The 17417-nt window shown below is 54.2% G+C and overlaps 1 protein-coding gene and 1 long non-coding RNA gene across 2 annotated transcripts; one reads left to right on the top strand and one right to left on the bottom strand.

Moving 5' to 3' along the window:
• The first annotated feature begins 4521 nt into the window (after positions 1-4521).
• Positions 4522-8386, top strand: LOC129145721 (uncharacterized). The gene is made up of 3 exons (XR_008551688.1): positions 4522-4592; positions 7528-7620; positions 8264-8386. It is a non-coding gene; the product is annotated as an uncharacterized LOC129145721 (long non-coding RNA).
• A 6384-nt stretch (positions 8387-14770) lies between these two features.
• On the bottom strand, positions 14771-16043 carry LOC119245206 (cell death-inducing p53-target protein 1-like). Its single transcript, XM_037511455.1, is given in 5 exon segments — positions 14771-14882; positions 14998-15271; positions 15706-15799; positions 15801-15871; positions 15956-16043. Coding segments are annotated over 5 exon segments (639 nt in total).
• Positions 16044-17417: the final 1374 nt, after the last annotated feature.

Below are 17417 nucleotides of genomic sequence, written 5' to 3'. Positions count from 1 at the left end.
AGTGGCTGGCGATAGTTCGATAATGCTGTATTTAACACCCTGCGCCACCAGGGAGGTCCAGTTTAACTTTTCTAAAAACAAGTTTTCTCCAACTTGACCCAATTTTATACAATAGTACAGCAAAATATTTGCAAACTAAATCTACTCTCAGACCAATTTACTTATTTTTGCATAAAATCACAAGGCAGAGTAACCAAACAGCAATTCTAGCTAACTTTGCTGGAAAACTCCATATAATATCAGAGTGAACTCTTGACATCTAGTCCGTGTAGGCTTCAGAAACAAAGTTGGTTTCCACCTGGAGTTTCCTATTCTCCAGGTTACCAGAACTTTTTTTTTCCCCAGTTGTTGAGTCCTGCCAATGGAGGCAAGCTTCCTCACCCTCTTTGGATGTCTCTGGAACCCTAAAAACAAAGCAGCAGGTTCTTTTTTCTTGCTTCAGGTCAAATGCAACTTTCACAAAGAATTCCCATCGAAACCACAAAATGAAACATGTCCATAAGAGCTGGGGTACAGGCCAGAAGCTCAAGGGGTGAGAGGATTCACCAGAGACAGAGTGGGGAACAGAACAGGCAGACTGATGAAATAATACATTGCTGAGGGGAGCAGCAGAGAGACAGGAGAGGTCTCCTAAACCATATGGGAAGCTCCCTGGCCAGAGATCGAACTTGTGATGCATGACAGCGGATAGCTTCATAGGTTGTGTCTTATGCCCTTGCGCCACGAGGGAGTCCTGCATCTAATATTAACAAGAAGGTGTGACTTTATGTGTTTCTTTACAAGGGAACAAAATTTTCTGAAAGATCTCTAGAGTTTTAGAAGATTCTTTCTAAACCTTTTGTTTAGAAACTTTACCACATTCATCTATATCTCTTGTCTTTGTTTATCAATTGACCCACAATCGATCGATTGATTGATCTATACATCCATCCCTCTATCATCAATCAGTCATCTATCTAGTGTTTTCTCTTTGCTTTTTGTTTTCTTCTGTACATGCACAGCAGTTTTTATGTTGAATTTCCATTGGTTATGCTCACTAATTACAATTTCATTTTATGTCTGTAATTAATTTGTATTTTTGTCCTCAAAACTATGAGATTTTTCTCAAACAGATTTTCAATGTCTGTCATTCATCTGTATGTTTTAATTCTGTTGTTTTCTCCTCCTGATCATGTTTGTAAATTGTATAGTAGCATCACATCTTAATTTCATTCATACATAATCTTTTCATCACTTTTTTTTTCAGAAGAGATGGACAGACTCTTTTTTTTTATAAAGATTTATTCATTTATTTATACAAGCACTGGGTACAGTCAGAAGCGCAGGAGGTTGACCAGAGCCAGAGCGGGGAGCAGAGCAGGCAGAAGGACCGAAGTACACTGCTGAGGGGAGCAGCGGGCGGCAGGAGAGGTCTGCGCGCCATGTGGGACCCTCACCGGTGGCCGGGGGTTGAACCGGTGCTGCAGAGGCGGCGGGCAGTTTCGCAGCCCAGCGCTCAACCGCTGCACCACTGGGAGGCCCTAATTCATTTCTTGATCAATATTTGTGCTCAAATTTGATGAGGGTTCAACTCCAGAATTATGTTCTAGAACATCTTTGTATGTCAGTCCCATTGTCTCTGACCTGTGCACACTGGCAATCAATGCTTTGGAAGAAGGATATACTGGACAATTTTCAAGAACGCCTAGGGGTCCTTAATAACAGCAGCTGATAGGGACTATGTCCACAAAGCCTGCGGACGCTTAGCAGTCCTCAGTCTTGAATTCCCCCAAGTTCTAATATCCTTTTAGAGCACACTGAGGGGTGGAAATCAGACAAGGGCTATTTGAGACTGCCTTGGGTCTGGTGAATCACTCGGGACCCCATCATCAAGGACCAGCAGGAACAGTAGCTAATGAGATTATTGGTGGGAACAAGACCTGTGACCCAGTCTTTCTAGGTCTTCTGAGGCTGCTCACCTGGTATGTGGGAGTTCACAGGGGAGCCTGGAGAAGTCGGTCAATCTTTGGTGTGCTGGGCTAAGGAATCTGGACTTGACATTTAGGTTTCCTCAGGAACCAAAGAGTATCTGGGAAGAGCAGCTGTGAATCAGTCTGGCTCTGAAGTGCTAGAACTACATGCATTAGAGAAGAAGCAGTGGGAGGGAAGGGATGAGAAAAGAGGATCGCTGGAGGTGATGGGAGGCAGCATGGGCGCTAGAGGGAAGGAGCTAACCTGGAGTCCATGCCAAGGGTAAATAGATAAGGGGGAGACATATGAAAGGCACATCTAAAACATGGAAGGTTCTGGAGATTCAAGCATTACATGAGATATCTGGAATATGGTTCCTCTCTGGCTGACAGGCCTTTATCTGTGTTCTGAGAACAGCTTGCATGAGGGGGATGGCACATGAGAAGGAATGAGGGAGGAATTCTTACAGGAACTTTCAAAAGTCTGGCTGATTCACTTCTAGAGCTCATCAAAGCTATCAAGCTGTTGGCGTTTGCTAGAAGAATTTTAACACCAACCATATATGGAGTGCCACATCCTCCCTTTTTGTTGCTTTCCAGTTGTGATTTTCCCAAACCTGCAGTCTTCAAGTATTCGTTGCCTGCCACAACACCCTTTCTGTCAGTCCCCTAACCCAGGCCCCTGTACATACTTTCCCCTCAGGCATCAGTCATGAAGGCTCTTCTGTGTAGGCAGCCTCTTATCTCCTCTCAGCTCTCAGATGCCCTGCCTCCAGGCCTCACTCGGCACCAGAGCATTTCTTTTTCTTTTAGTAGTCCCCATAGCTCTGCCACTGCCACATCACCAGTGAACCATCACTGTGTTTTCCTCTTCTGTCTTGCCTCCCTCACTCTCCTTCCTTTGCTGTGGACCTCAGCTCTGTGGTCAGTTTGCTAGTTTTATCTTTTTCTTGATTTTTTTTTTTTTTTGGTTTCTCTATATTCCACATATCAGTGAGACCATCCGGTATTTATCTTCTTCCTTCTGACTTACATCGGCTAGTGTAGCCTTCCAGCTCCATCCTTGTTACCGCAGATGGCGTGAGTTTGTCTTTCTTGATCCCTAAGTAACATTTCATCGTGTGCCACTGCACCAGAGCATTTATGAAGAACATCCCTGGGAAAAACCCAGCAGGAGTGGACCTGCCTCCACTGAGTCAGTCTTTGGTCTCAGCTGTCCTGAGCCTCCCTGCTCTGTCCTCAGACCTCTCCTGGGTCTTCTCTCTCATCAGCTGGCCTGTGACCTCCAAGTGTGTCCCCCACCTGTTTACAATGACTTCTTGCTTTCGTTCATTGGAACTGAGACCTCTGACATGGGCCTCCGGACCTGTTTTTCCGGACATTTCTGTACATTGGTATCCTCCTCTTTGCATGAGGAAGTGAAGGCAGCCCTCTTTATTCTATCGCTTGGTCTCATCCTTCCCAGCCTGCTCTGTGGCTGCTGCACCACTCAGGCTGTCTCTTGATATCGTCAGGGCATTAGGGGAGACTTCAAAAAGTGGGGAGTCCCTGTGCTCCCCTGAAGAGGGAAAGTTGTACTTCCCAGAGACGGGAGTTCTTGCACTTCCCAAAGAAGATCTGAACTAGGGAGTCTCCATGGCAAAGCCTGCTGAAGCTCTCCTCTTTGTTCCTAGTTAATGCTGAAGTAAGTTAGTTATTCATTGGCCTGTGAAAATCTATTTCGGACCCAGGTGACAATTGGCTTATTGTTCTTTCGCATGAACAGTCACAAAGGAAGTAAAAATTGTTAAAGATATAGTTAGGAAAGAAATGTTTTGGCCCCGAGAACTATGGAGAACAAGCTGCCCTCAATCAGCTGTGCTTGGAAACCATAGCCTAACCCTGGTGGTACCTGTTTGCAGCAACAGTACATCTCCTGGTGTATGCGAAAAGTTAACAGTGTGCAGGTTGTGTGGAGGTTCGGTATTTCTAGTTGAAAGTTAGATTTCTGTAGAACTAAACAGTATTGATGAGTTACTTTAGATCACTTTGAAGTAATTGATAATGGGCTAGAGGAATTGAGTACTAGGGAATGGGTTGATTTTAGTAATATAGCATAACAATGGACTTTCATGTCCACTCGGAAATTAGGAAGGCTTGACAGGGTGATTGACTGTTACTGAACATTGTACTGTCTTAGACAATGGATTACATTAGAAAAAGAGTTGTACCTAAGGGAGTCTTTGTCCCTGTAGATTTTCTTAATCAGATTAAGGAAGTGTCCTTTTGTAGTATGAGATCAAGAGGGTCTTTTTATTTTCATGAGAAAATATGTAATGATTGTCTCTGTTCTGCTTTGATGCTTATACTGATATCATCTCACCACTGGCCTTAAGGTATAAAAAAAGACCTGCTGAGGCCCTCAGGAGGAGATACTTGCACGAGAGACGGTGTCTGTGTCTTCCTCACTCCTACCTGGCTCCACTTCCCCTCAGCCTTCCGAAAAATTTCATCAAGGCGGTCCTCTCCTGCTGCGATCCCTGACACGACATCTAGTTGGAATTGGTCTCCAACCTGTTCAGTTTCCCCACCTTGAACACTCCCTGTTCACTGAACTCAGCCCTTTATCCTTCAATTAGACGGGAGTATGGAATCAGGGAAGAGGTAAAATGCATCTTGATTTTCCCTAATTCTAACTGAAATTTGGCATTTTATTTAATGGTGGCATCAAATTACAGTTGTAGTAGCAATGTCTGTGATTGTCCTGCCAGCAGAACCACATGTATTTTCAGCTCTCATGATTGGTTTTGCTTTTACAGTTGACTGGCCTGGATTCTCTTCTTACCCCATTGGCTTGGCCCAGCCCCTCTCAGCGCCTGAGGTGGTTTTGGGATCCCTGGCTTCCCACTATCAGGAAGGTGGTGATTTTGTTCTGGGCACTAGGTGGCGCCAGAGATCTTTCCTAGTGTCCTTCCAGAACTTCGGGTTTTTTCCGTGGGCCTCGGGGGAATAGAGTGGGGGTGATGGGGTTTTTGGAGTGCGAGGTCCTGGGGTTCACTCTGGGAAATGTTTCCCCAGACCCTGTTTCAGCCGCACCTGGAGATGTTAGTTCTGTTTAAAGGGCTGGTTTCTCAGTAAAAGGGAAAGGGACAGGTTTGCTGAGAGAGGCCTGCACAGTTGCAGGCGGGCGGCCTTGAGGAGAGTGGCCTCCACTGAGGGAGATCAGTGGAGACGTTCTGGCAGGTACAGGCCACCAGCAGGAGGCTGCTGCCCCACAGAGGCGAGAGCTGGTGAGAAGAGGCTCCTGTGTGGTCACGGGCGGGCAGGGGGACGGTTGCCCCGGGCCTGTGCGGAGCCTGCCCTGCCATAGTCCCTTTCTCCTTGGGAGGCTCACTCCTCTGTGGAGCGGCTGCTTGTTGTGGATGTTTGGCAACAGGCAGCGCTAGAAAGGGACCAGGGATTCCAGGGTAAGCCCTGTCTCCACATCCTTCCTCTCAGGCCTGTGCCCCACTCCCTAGAGCATCGGATCCTGCTCGCCTCTCCTGCCTCGTGACAAGGTGCTGGCGCCTGAGGGTCCGTCCTCCACAGCTGGGTTAAGGGTCATGTGCATTTCCTCTACCCCCACCTCCTTGTCTCAGTCAGGTTTTGGCCTTGGGGCACGTCCTTTCCAGTCTTTCCATTCTTGTCCTCCATCATCCCCCCCATGACCATATCCAGCCCAAAATCTTTTGGGGAGTTGAAGGGAGGAGGTCTATTTTCCGTAGCTGCTTCCAGCTGGAGTGGCATGTAGAGCTGGCTCTACCTCCAAGGGCCCGGGAGATGGTCTCCCTGACACGAGTCCCTGAGCTGTCTGTTGGTGGTTCTGGAAGGAGGTGAGGGGGGGCATCTGGAGTGCAAGGGTGGGGCATCTGGACAGGCTGTTCCTCTTGTACGGGTGAGCTGTTTGTTGGGAAGAGGAGTTTAAACTTGAGGCGCTCCCCCTAGGTTAGAAGAAACAAATTTGAGTAGGAGATTGTGTATGTTAAGATTTAAAGAGGAGAATGAGAAGTACAGCAGCGGCTAAGGGCCCTCGGTCACAGGTGAAGTTGTAATGAGGGTCCCCAGGAAAGGGGGAGGTTCCAGGTTCCCTGCCCCACCCAAGGGAGAGAGGAGCTGAGCAGGGAGAGAAGAAGCTGCAGAAGAGAGTGAGGAAGGAAGGAAGCAGGATGGCAGAGCCTGTTTAGAGCAGGCAGGTTTGCGGGGTCTGGGCTGCTCCTCTCCCTGCCCTGTAGCAAAGTCATTGGGGACAGCCGCTGAGTGGTAGGCTTAGTAACAAGAGGAGCAGTAGTAAAATAGCTAGCAAGTTTTGGGGTTGTGGCATGAGAGTATATTTCACCAGGGAAGCGACCCATTTTTAGAGTGCTGTTATACTAAAAAGAATGTTGGTGGTATATTTGTTCCTAGCAGAGGAGCTGTTCTAAATCCCGTGTGTCCCTAGTTAGGGCAACACCCACCCGGGGAGCCCTGAAATGCTGGAGTAAGGCACATTGCCAGGAACTCTGCAGGAGGGTTGGCTTGCTGTGTGTGCAGAGTTGCAAGGCCAGTGAAAACTACTAGTTTCTTAGTTTAGTTAGGGACAGTGTTGTGAGCATGATCACTGGGAGGCTAGTCAGACTCTCAGGAAAGTTGGGTGAGATTTAAAGTCAAGTTAGAGTGAGGACCGCAGTCCACCTTTTTATTTATTTATTTATCTATTTGTTTATTCTTTAAAGATTTATTTATTTTTATACAAGAACTGGGGTACAGGCCAGATGCTTGGGAGGGTGAGAGGATTCACCTGAGACAGAGCGGGGAGCAGAACAGGCAGACTGACTGAAATACACTGCTGAGGGGAGCATCGGGGAGACAGGAGAGGTCTGCTGTATACCTGGGTATCTCCCTGGCCAAGGATCCAACCTGCGCTGCAGTGGCGGTGGACAGCCCCATAGGCTGCGTCCCAACCCCTTGCCCCACCAGGGAGGCGCCATAAAATGATTTTTTAAATATTTATTTATGCATACAAGAGCTGAGGTACAGGGCAGAGATGCAGGGGGTGAGAGGATCCACCAGAGAGAGTGGGGAACAGAACAGCAGATTGACTGAAATACACTGCTGAGGGGAGCAGCGGACGAGACAGGAGAGGTCTGCTGCACCATGTGGGTTTCTCCCTGACTTGCGGGGATTGAACCCGTGCTGCAGAGGCTGCGGATTACTTCATGGTGCGGCCCTCAACCGCCTGCGCCACCAGGGAGGCCCCATAAAAAGATTTTTAAAGACTTTTTCCGACGTTGGCCTTGGTCCCATCCTTCTCGCTGTTTCCAAGATCTGTGGCTCAAAAACAGTTTCCATCAGAGCCCTGGGGGCAGGAAGGGGTGCCCTGAAATTTCAGTCTGCCCTTTGAGCCCCACTGCCCGGTGACGCTTCGCTGAGGGCACGCTGCAGTTCACCCACCTTGCATGCAGCAGCCAGGCAACCGGGGCAAACCTTCGTTCAGTGGGGAGGAGCAATGGGTCTTCAGAGCTGTTCGGTAACTTCCGCTAACTGGAAAAATGTCAATCCTTCGCTCTCATTGTTTAAACAGCTTCTCTCTGTCTTGGCCAGAAGATGGCGCGGGGGCTCCAAGTGCTGCTCCCAGCGGCGTTAGAAGAAAATCCTGTGGGAGAGAAATGGATGGGTAAGTGCAGATGAGCCTCCACCCAACCCTGTGATGCGCACAAACCGGGAAGGAATTTCGAATAGTGGGGGGCGTCAGGTGTCCCGTCCCCACACACATCTCTTCTCCAGGGAGAGACGAGCAGACTCCGGGTGGGTCCTTGGACCACAGTGGGTGCCACCCTTGGGGCAGGGCAGGCTCTGGGGGGACAGCAACCGGGGAAGGTCGGGGGCTCCAGCTCTGGGCAGGGGAGACTGACCTGCAGACCCCTGTGAGCTCCCCTCTCCCTGGGGCAGCCCCGGGCAGGGGAGATTCAGCTCCTGCTTTCAGGGGTGTGAGAGTCGGACTTCTTGACCCAGCTTTTTCTCAAGGGCCTGTCCTGCACTGAATCTAGGGCCACAGCAGCATGTGGGGGGGTTATTCTGCTCCCTTGCACGTGGAGGGGTGCACGGAGGTGCCACCGGCTGGGGTCTCCCCTTCCGCTTTCCCGTGGACATCCCTGGCCAGCTGGAGACTCCCGTGCAGAAGCCGCCCTCTTGGGCAGGTGTTTGCCCCAGGGATGTCCCCACAGTGGGTCTGGGGATCACTGCAGCATGGACAGGAATGAAAGAGGCCAGGGGGGGGGACAGAGACCCCTCGTGGCTCAGGCCCCTTGTTGGGGCAGGTGCGTTCCAGGACAGACATGCGAGATGGCGGAGACCCCGACAGCAAGTCCCCGAAAATTCAGGAGCCTGAGGGCAGGTCAGGTGTGTCCGCTTCCCCCACAGCCCCTGGAGGGGGACTTGCAGAGAGGACGCCGCAGGCAGTGCCCAAAGCTGGGGTCATCACTGTGGGGGTCATGGGACTGACCCTGCAGGCCCGGGAGGCTTTGGTTCCTTGGAAACTGTTTAACCCTGTCCTTTCTCCTCTCCCTTGCACCCCAACCATGTTGTTTTCCACAGCAGGGCTTTCACGTGAGGGGGTGTTTGCTCCGCACGCAACAGATGGCAGTGCCAGTGGAGGGTGCGCAGGGTCTGGGGTCTCAGGGTGCCTCTGGGTCTGCCCCAACACTGCCACCTGCTGCTGCAGCGCGTCTTCCCTTTCCTTGTCTCCCTCGGCTTTCCCTCCTCTCGCTCCTGGGGTAATGCCTTTAAGGTCCCTTTTCTCTCTGCTCATTGGGGGGCCTCGCCCTGGATTCCCCAGCACATGCTGAGGACTCCCCACCTGGGTCAACCCTTCCCTTCGGGTTTGTCCTGAAGCACCTCCCGTCTCCCCTTCTGTATACTCCTCTGGGTCTGCGCCGGGATCCTGGGAGGAAACGTCATCTCATCTACCCTGCAGTTCTTCATGGAGACCTTCCTGGAATAAAGGACATCAGTGGGAGAAAATACACTTGAGTACACGTGGACACCTCCTTGCTCACCTGGGGAAGACCCAGGAACACTGAGTGACCCACCAACATGGTCTCTGCCCCCTGTGCAATGACATCTTCAACCCCAGAGAAAGGACAGAGGATGGGGGTCAGCCCTGGGGGGCAGTGGGAAGCCCAGCTACAAGGGTGCGAGTGGTGCGGTCCTAAGGGGCCGCCTCTCCCTCTGATAAGGGATGGAGAGATTTGGACAAATCTTTCCAACGTGAGAACCTGGACGCCTCCTCACGGGGATGTTCTCTTATTCGTGGAAATGAGTCTCACAAAAGGTCAACCTCCACCCGCCTGTCGGAGCCCCTCCGTCTGACTCCCAGGAGCGCCCAGTAAATGTAATCCTCCTGTAACAGAAGTGCCGGTAGAGCCGCGAGTGTCCTCCCCAGGGTCCACACAGGCTCACACCCCTGCATCCGATTAATGCACGTGCTGGGGCAGCTCAGCCTCTTGGTAATTACCAGATGGAAATTTACCTATCAACTCCCCCTGTCTTTTTCGTCCTCCATGATACTCACCTGGTGACGAGGGGAGGCCGTTGGCCCCTCACCTTCCTGTGCTGGGCCTGTCCGCTCCAGTCCTACTGTGTGGCTCAGCCTACTGCCCAGTGAGTATATTTCCCCCAAATACCTAACTCCCCTTCAAGCTTGATTTATTTAAAAGATTCGTTTTTGTTTATGTATGAATATAAGAGGTGGGTACAGGCCAGAGGTGTGGGGGTGAGAGGACTCATCAGAGACAGAGTGGGAAGCAGAAAAGGCAGATCTGAGCTGCTTCACTCCTTGCACCACCAGGGAGACCCCACATATCCTTCTATTCTGGTGAATTCAGCTCACATGTCCCACAGTTCATAAAAGCTGACTGACTTCAGTTCCAGAATACTTTCACTGACTCTCCTGCCTTCCTGCTGGGGACTCTGCCTGGCAGCGTGCTCTCTGCAGGTCAGTTATCATGGCGAGTGTTTTATATTTTCTCACTCTATGACATCTGCTGTTGTCTCATCCTCATGACAGTGTGATTTACAAGGAAGAGCTAAACGTTTGGGTCTTCAGTGACGTGTAACCCAACACTACAAAGTGTTGCTTTTTCTTCTTTTTTACCGTGTCTGCATTCAGCAGGCTTTTCACACCGCTACGTAGCACGTTATTCCACGTATGTGTTATTCTACCTGCCAACCAGGTGATAAGCTCTTCAAGGAGAAGATTTTATTCATCCTTGTATTCATAGACTCAAAGACACTTCCAAATTTGTATGGTAAACTATTGTAGTTCTTTTAGGAGCAAATGGGTTAATCTAGAGGTAAGACTATTTCCCCTGAGAATTCTGTTCACAAAACAGTGTAGAGTAGGAAAATGGTGCCTCCTGTACAAGAGCACAAGAAGGAGTGTTTACACTGTTGCTGTGTGACCCAGGCTGACGGCCCTGATATGAGGAGAAATGTTCCCTCACAGGAAATGGTGTCATTGAAGGACGTGGCTGTGAACTTCCCCTGGCAGGAATGGGAAGACCTGAATGATGCTCAGAGGACCCTGTACCGGTATGTGATGCTGGAGACCTGCAGTCACCTGGTGTCCCTCTGTGAGGAAGCTCCAGTGTAACACGAGTGCAAGTGCTGTTTTCTACACTGATTAAGTGTGGTCTTTCTTGTGAAATTGGGTGGTGGTGAGGTTGAACATGGCAAACAGACTAGATTGTGGGTGTTTTTAGGTCTTCCTAGGAGAGAGCCTTACAGAGAGAAATTTACAAATAAATATAAAAAGAAATCTCACTCAATCTTCAGAGACCCTCCCATGAAATAAGCCTCTTTCCAAGGACATTTTTATGGTAACAGAGTTTTGTTCCCTTACACAGCTTTCCACCACATGCTAGCAGACCTTTCTGACATGTTCTTATTTTTTGCACCACTATGGTAACTTCCAGTGAGTCCAGCCTCTCCAGGCTTCAGTTTCTTTATCAGATGCTATTGAGTAAAAAAGCAGCCTTATTCTACTTGGTCTTCATGGGCTGTGATGTCACCACAGTGAACTCTGTAGGGATGCAGGCTGTTGATAACTGGTGCAGGGACTCCCCAAGTTGCTAGACAATCAAGATAAAGTGTCAAGCTGTTACAGGGAAACCCAAGAGGCTTCACCTCAGAGTCCTCATCCATGTGCTTAAGAACTCAGGACAAGACTCATCAGCAGACACACAGAGAAATGGGGGTCGGAAAGGGTTATTTACAAGGGGAGGTTAGGCGGATTAATTAGGCAACACATTCTTCCAAAAATGCAGTCTGAGCTGAGACCATGATGTGAGCCAAAGCCAGAAAGGCAAGAACATGCGCTTGCTCTGTCTTTTAAGGCCAATGTGACCATTCAATTCTGCCCCTCTTTTCCAGAGCTCCCCAGTCAGGAAGACAGGTTCATTGCAGGCTGGCAAGCCTCTGCACCTGAGGTCTGGTCGGGCATGGCGATGGGGGTGGAGTCTGTTCGGGACATCACTAGCTTGCAGTTTGTTGCCCACTGCTCCTCTAACAAAGAAAGCCGGCAGGGGCAAAACCTGTGCTGAGTTCAGAATTAACTGTTGCTATCCACCAACGCATTTCCAGAGCTCTCCTTTCCTATTCTCTCTTTCCTGCTCCTGGAAGAAGGACAGTGAGGACTTGTAACAGTGTGGTTTCCACAGAAAGGGGAGATTCAGGTTCCCTGCAACCCCAAGGAAGGGGTGGAGCTGAGCAGGGAGGAGAAGCTTGAGAAGAAGCAAAGTGAGAAGAAGAATCAAGAGAAAGGAGAAGCCCTAGAGGAGGCACATGATGCAGAGAAACATGTGAAGAAGCTGTGCTTGCTTCTCAGCCTTGGACTTGTACCAGAGAGCTGGGGGACATGGATGGAGACACTTGAAAGAGACAGAGATGTGGGTGAAGACACATGGCAGCCTTTATCTTGATTTTGATTTTGCTCCTTTCCTCTCCTACTTGCCTGGCTCCTTATGCCCCTTTACCAGAAGGTGTCTTAGATTTGTGGCAAGCTCTCAGGCCTCAGTGGCACTGCTTTGGGCCAAACTTGTTTGTCTGGGCATTTATCCAGGAAGGATGGGTAACTTTGGGTGTTTCATGGAGAAGCTATTTTTAACTACACATTCCTTCTCTTCTCTCTACCACACATTAAGCTCCTTGCTGGCCAAGGAGGCCGTGGAGGATGGACTCCCCGTGCATGATGGGAAAGGAGATGTGTGCAAATGCCCCTACTACACCGCTAAACAAGACAAAGGTAGGTCTTGCCTGTCCCACGCTCCCGCCTGGGGCCGGCTCGTCAGCCTCTCCCGCTGAGGCTGCGTCCCGTTGGTGCTGCCGTGCAGGTGCCCTGGAGGGCAGCGGATGCCCCTTTGGAATGGCCCTGGCTATGCTGAGCAAGTCCAGTCTCCAGTTTGTTCTGGCCACCAGTGTGGCCCTGGCCGCCGGCTTTCTGGCCTGGTACTACATGTGATGGACTCGCCGCCCCACACGGGCCCGCCCCACCTCCGCTGGACCGAGGGCCACCGCGTGGGACTTTCAGACGCGGGGTCTGACACAAGCAGCAACCAATAAAGCCAGACGCTAACGTCTCTGCCTGTCACTGCGGGCAGACGCTGAGCTGGGCGCAAGCCCGGCCTCTCTGCAGCACCCCCGCCTCCAGCCGTGACAATGGGGACAGCCTGCTGGCCTGAACCCCTGGCACCGGCTCTGCTCCTGGAGCACCCACGCCTCCACCCCCAGGCCCACTTGCTGCAATCGTGTGGTGTCGTGTCCGTCCCTTCCCCGGGCACGGAGCAGCCTGCGAGCTCAGGTTGTTGTGGCTCTGCGGGAGGGCGGGGCAGTGCACCTTGCTTCAGAGGCCCTGGGAACGCCGGCCCGGCAGCCAGAAGCCCCCAAGGATCTGTTCTGACCCGTGTAAACGCTACGGCGTTCAATAAAGAGGACTCTGGCGGCCGCCCACCTCCTTCCTGGCGTGGTGTCCCCTTCACGCTGCCCTGGCAGCCTCACCCATCCTCCTCGTGCCCCACGGGCCACGGTCTCCTTGCCGCAGCCCTGCCCTCCCAGCTCATCCGCCCTGTGGCTTCCTGACTCTCGGAAGGGCTTTGGCGCTTTCCCGCTTTGCACCCAGTAAGGATAAAAAGCACATACTCGCGTAACACTGCAAAGTCTAAGAGAGAAATGTGAACCCAAGTTGTTTTTATTAATAGGGCTCTGTTAGCTGTCCCGGATCCTGGCATCTGCCCGGTGGATCAGCTGCCGGGGTGGGGGCCGAGCCAGCTCAGAACCTGCGAGCCTAGGCTGCTGTTCCCCTTCCCTGTCACCTTCAGACCGGAAGCCTTGGGAGCGAGGGTGGCTCTGCCTCTCTCAGGGGAGCAAGGGTGCCCACCTGAACGCTGGCTGATTCTGGGCTCCCGCTGGGCGCTTCAGCTTGAAGATCCCGCGGGCGGCCGCTCTGGCGTGGGGGGTGTCGCTCGAGGACACTCCCCAGCACTGTGGAGCCGACTGCCTGTGCCCAGGTCACGGCTAGGGTTGTCCACACTGGGCTGACTTGCTCTCACTGGGTTCTCAAAGGTCAGCATGGCCCTGGGCAGTCTGGACTGCGTGAGCACCGAGACCCTAAAGATGCACCCCACTGCTCTTGGACTACCTGCAGACCCCCCCCCCAAAGAAGGAAGCCAGGCAAGTGAGTGGAGGCCCAGGCAGGGGGGTGAAAGGGCCAATTTAATGAGAAACTACGAACGGAGACCAGCCACGATTCATAGTGAAGGGAGGCCATGCAGTGGCGGTGCAAGACCAGGAGGGGGCAGCAGCAGGGTTCAGCGGGCCACGTGGGCAGGTTCACAAGACAGACCCTCAGGAGACAGTGGGCTCAGGCCCGGGCAGGGCTGGTGTCCACCAGGGGGCTGCCATGGCTCGGGCCTACGTCTTCCGGTCCCCTGGCCACAGCTGCTCCTGCTGCTGAGCGGGAGGGGACCAAGGCGAGCCCACGGCACCGGGAGCCGGCCTTCTCTGCAGCCTGCCCCAGCTGGGACGTGCCAGCCACCGGGCAGCAGGAACCTAGTGTGGCAGAGGGCGAGGCTCCTGGGCATTAGTTCCAGCCCCAGCGAGGACGGGTGCACAGAGGTGTGGGCCGGAACAGGCGCTGGCGGGGGGGAGAGGCAAGTTCCTTTGTGGCAAGCGCGGCCCGATCCCTTACCCAGTGACCTGTGGGTATGCTGCCCTCTCTACCTTATCTCAGGTGGCTCCTGGGCATAAGGTGTGGAGTTCCTGAGAGTTCCGAGGACCAAAGCCGTGCCTTCTGACCCACCACTAGTGCCCTGCAAACACACCTAGGCTGCGTGGCCCTGTCCTGCTTGGGTCCATTCCCTGCCCTCGGTCCAGCAGATCAGAAATGACTGGCTACAGGCCCCAGGCCTAGGGAACCCACTACTGCTCCATCTGCTTTTGGTCCAGGGAGTCAGGACTGAACCTGCCCCTGGTATGGAAACGAAGGCCACCGTGCGAGGCGCCCCTTCCCAGCTTGTCCTCCTGGCCACGCCACCCGCAGCAGCCACACGCGCTCGGCACCGTCCCGCCACCTGCGCGCCCCTGGCCTTCCATCCAACAGAATCTTTTGCCGAAAGAGTCAGATGCTCAGGGTAGGGTGAGTTGAAGAGGACAAGACGTCCAGGGGGCTGGTGGGACAGCTTCCGCCCCCAAGTGGGAGTGGGGAGGTGCCACTGAGTGCGGGGAGCAAAGCACAGGGGGCGGGTGGACAGCGGGAGTCTGTCCCAGCTCCATCAGCACAGGCGCTTGTATGTGTAGATGTAGGCTTTGCAGCTGGGGCACGTGTGTGTCACATCCTTGAAGTCGTTGATGAGGCAGGGGATCAAGCAGCAGCCCAGGTCACACCTGAAGCAGACGGAGAGGTGGGCAGGCCTGAAGGGGCCGGGCACCCAGGCCCACTCCAGCTTGGTGTGGGAGGCCTGGTCCCCCACTCCCTGCCCCAGGGGCGCCCGCCACCTACCCCATGAAGCAGCAGAAGAAGCCCAGCACGAAGTTCATCAGGCCGATCTCATAGGAGATTTTGGTGGTGATGGCCTGCTGGCAGTGGGGGCACACGGTCTGCACGGGGGCACCCTCGAAGCTCTCTCCCTGCAGCACTGTCACTGTGGTGGCAGCCCCTGAAGGGACCAGGACTGTGGCCGTGTGGCCCCCAGGGCCTGGGTAGGGCCCCGGCAGGTAGGGCCCCGGCAGGTAGTAGCCCATGGGCGTGTGGGGGCCTGGGGGAGGGTAGAAACCTGGAGCACAAAAGACAGAGCAGACAGGTCACGCTGGCTGGCCAACGCCCCCCACGAAAGATGCGCACGAAGTCCCATGGCCCCCACCCCCAGGCTGCAGGTGAGGTGTGGGAGCCGGGCCTTGGGCCTAGATGGCCGTCCACATCCCGCCTGCCCTCCTGGAGGGTGTGGCAAGAGCCGGGCGCGGCGAGAGCCGGGCGCCATCCCTCCCTCTGTCGCGGACATGCCAGGGCTGGGCTGTGTCGGTCGCTGACGCACAGGGCCGCCACCCGTGCTGTGCGTGAGCCCTTCTCTGGGCAGAGCCGTCCCTCGGGGAGCTGCTGGGTGAGCAGTAGCCCAGGCTCCCCAGGGACGGGCCCCTGGCAGGGAGACATCTGCCCAGGCCTCCCGCCCCGTCCCCATCAGCCCGTACACCGGGGCCCTGCCCCACTCACCTGGAGGCACGTAGGTGCCATCTGCAATCACATGTGGGGGGATGAAGCCAGGCTGGGGCACTGGGTGACCCGGCGGCTCATAGGTGGCCCCCAAGCGGGGGGCAGATGTCTGCAGGGGGCAGAGACATGCCCGGTGGGGGCTGCATCACGGCTGGGGAGGAGCGGCCTGGACAGAGAGGCAGGAAGAGGAGGCTCAGGGCCCAGCTGCAGCGGGAGGGCTGAAGGGAGGGCGCTTCACACCGAGGCCTACCTGGGGTGGATGGGGCTCCGCTTTTTTCCTCCAGAAGGGGGGCTGTGGGGCCCCCAGGATAGGGAGGGGGAGGCTCATTCCACGACATGGTCACTGTCTCCGTGGACCTGAAGGAAAGCCCAGAAGTCAGCTCAGCCCCCAGCCCCCCCTTACCGAGGGGCTGCACAAGGCGGGTGACAGCCTCAGCACTGCAGGCGCCGTGCACACAGGGCCCCCTGCCTCAGTCCCCTCCGTGCAGCCCCCAAGCTGGTGGCCAGCGTCCTGGCAGAGTGGTCCGGGGATGCCCCACCCCGGCTGCGGGCAGCTCATGCAAAGCTACCCCCGCAGCTGCGCCCCCACTTCCTGTCAGAGGGCAGCCCTAGGAGGGAGGAAGGACACCCCACAGGCCAGTCTGGGTGCGGGTCTTGTCTTCCCCTCCCGGTGAGAGCTGGGGCAGCGTGACCCACTTGTGCGGGGACCGGGGGAAACTTTACCTCAAACCCCAGGTGCTCCCGAGGCGGCCAGGGAGGGTCCTGGCACTGCTGGGGGACACCAGCGCCCCAGGAGCTGGGGGGTGGACGGGCCGCGCCCTCAGCTGGGCGGGCGGAACCTGGGCGCCCCCCCCCCCACACCCTCTCCCGTCCAGGCGCCCACTCAGAACCACCCCACGCCCGCTCCGCGAGTCCCGGCGCGCCCCGACTGTCTGCTCCCCCCAGGCCCCCGCCGGCCCCCCTCTCCGTGGCGCTTGGGAAGGGGGTGCCGTGAGCGGGGCTGAAAAGCCGTTACACTCTGAAGCGGGGCTCAGTTTGCTTTTTAAAAACAAAGTAAAATGATGTAAACTCAAAAAAGAAAAAAGCAAAGCCGCGGGGGTGCAGACAGCGCCCGCCCCTGTGGGTCCCGGCCGCGAGGAACCCCGTGAGAACTCAGGCAACGAGGAACTTTTCAAGTATTCATTCACGTGACACCGCCCTCCCGCCGCGCAAGCGCCCCTGCTCACACCGCGCGCCCCAACACCTGCCGCGTCGCCGCCCCGCCCTGAGCCCGACAGGCCCGCGCGGGGAGGCCGGCGGGGAGGCTGGAGACCGGCAGCGCCGACACCCCGTGTGCAGCCCGCGCCGCCCTGCTGGGAGCCCCTCTGCCATCCTCGGGAGGTCCTGCATCATCGAGGAGCAGGTCCAGCGCAGTGGCCAATCCAAGAGTTTTCAAAATTTTTAACCCTTTGCACTCCGAACCATTTTACGATATTTTGATTTAATTTCTTGTACCATTTCAAGATAAAACTTCAGGGAAACATGCATGTCTCAGAACGTTGCGTTGAAATAACCTCAATTCCCCATAATCACTAATAAATTGCAATGTCCCCTGAGAGGGCACAGCGGAGTGCAAAGGGCTAATTTTCTTTTGACGCTTAATTTTTTTTTAAAGATTTATTTATTTATACATGCACTGGGGACAGTCAGAAGCGCTGGAGGGTGAGAGAATT

Source organism: Talpa occidentalis, unplaced genomic scaffold (assembly GCF_014898055.3).
Source record: "Talpa occidentalis isolate TD23 unplaced genomic scaffold, MPIMG_talOcc4v2.1 talOcc4.14, whole genome shotgun sequence".
Classification (NCBI taxonomy): Eukaryota; Metazoa; Chordata; class Mammalia; order Eulipotyphla; family Talpidae; genus Talpa; species Talpa occidentalis.
This window is presented reverse-complemented; position numbering and strand designations above follow the sequence as displayed.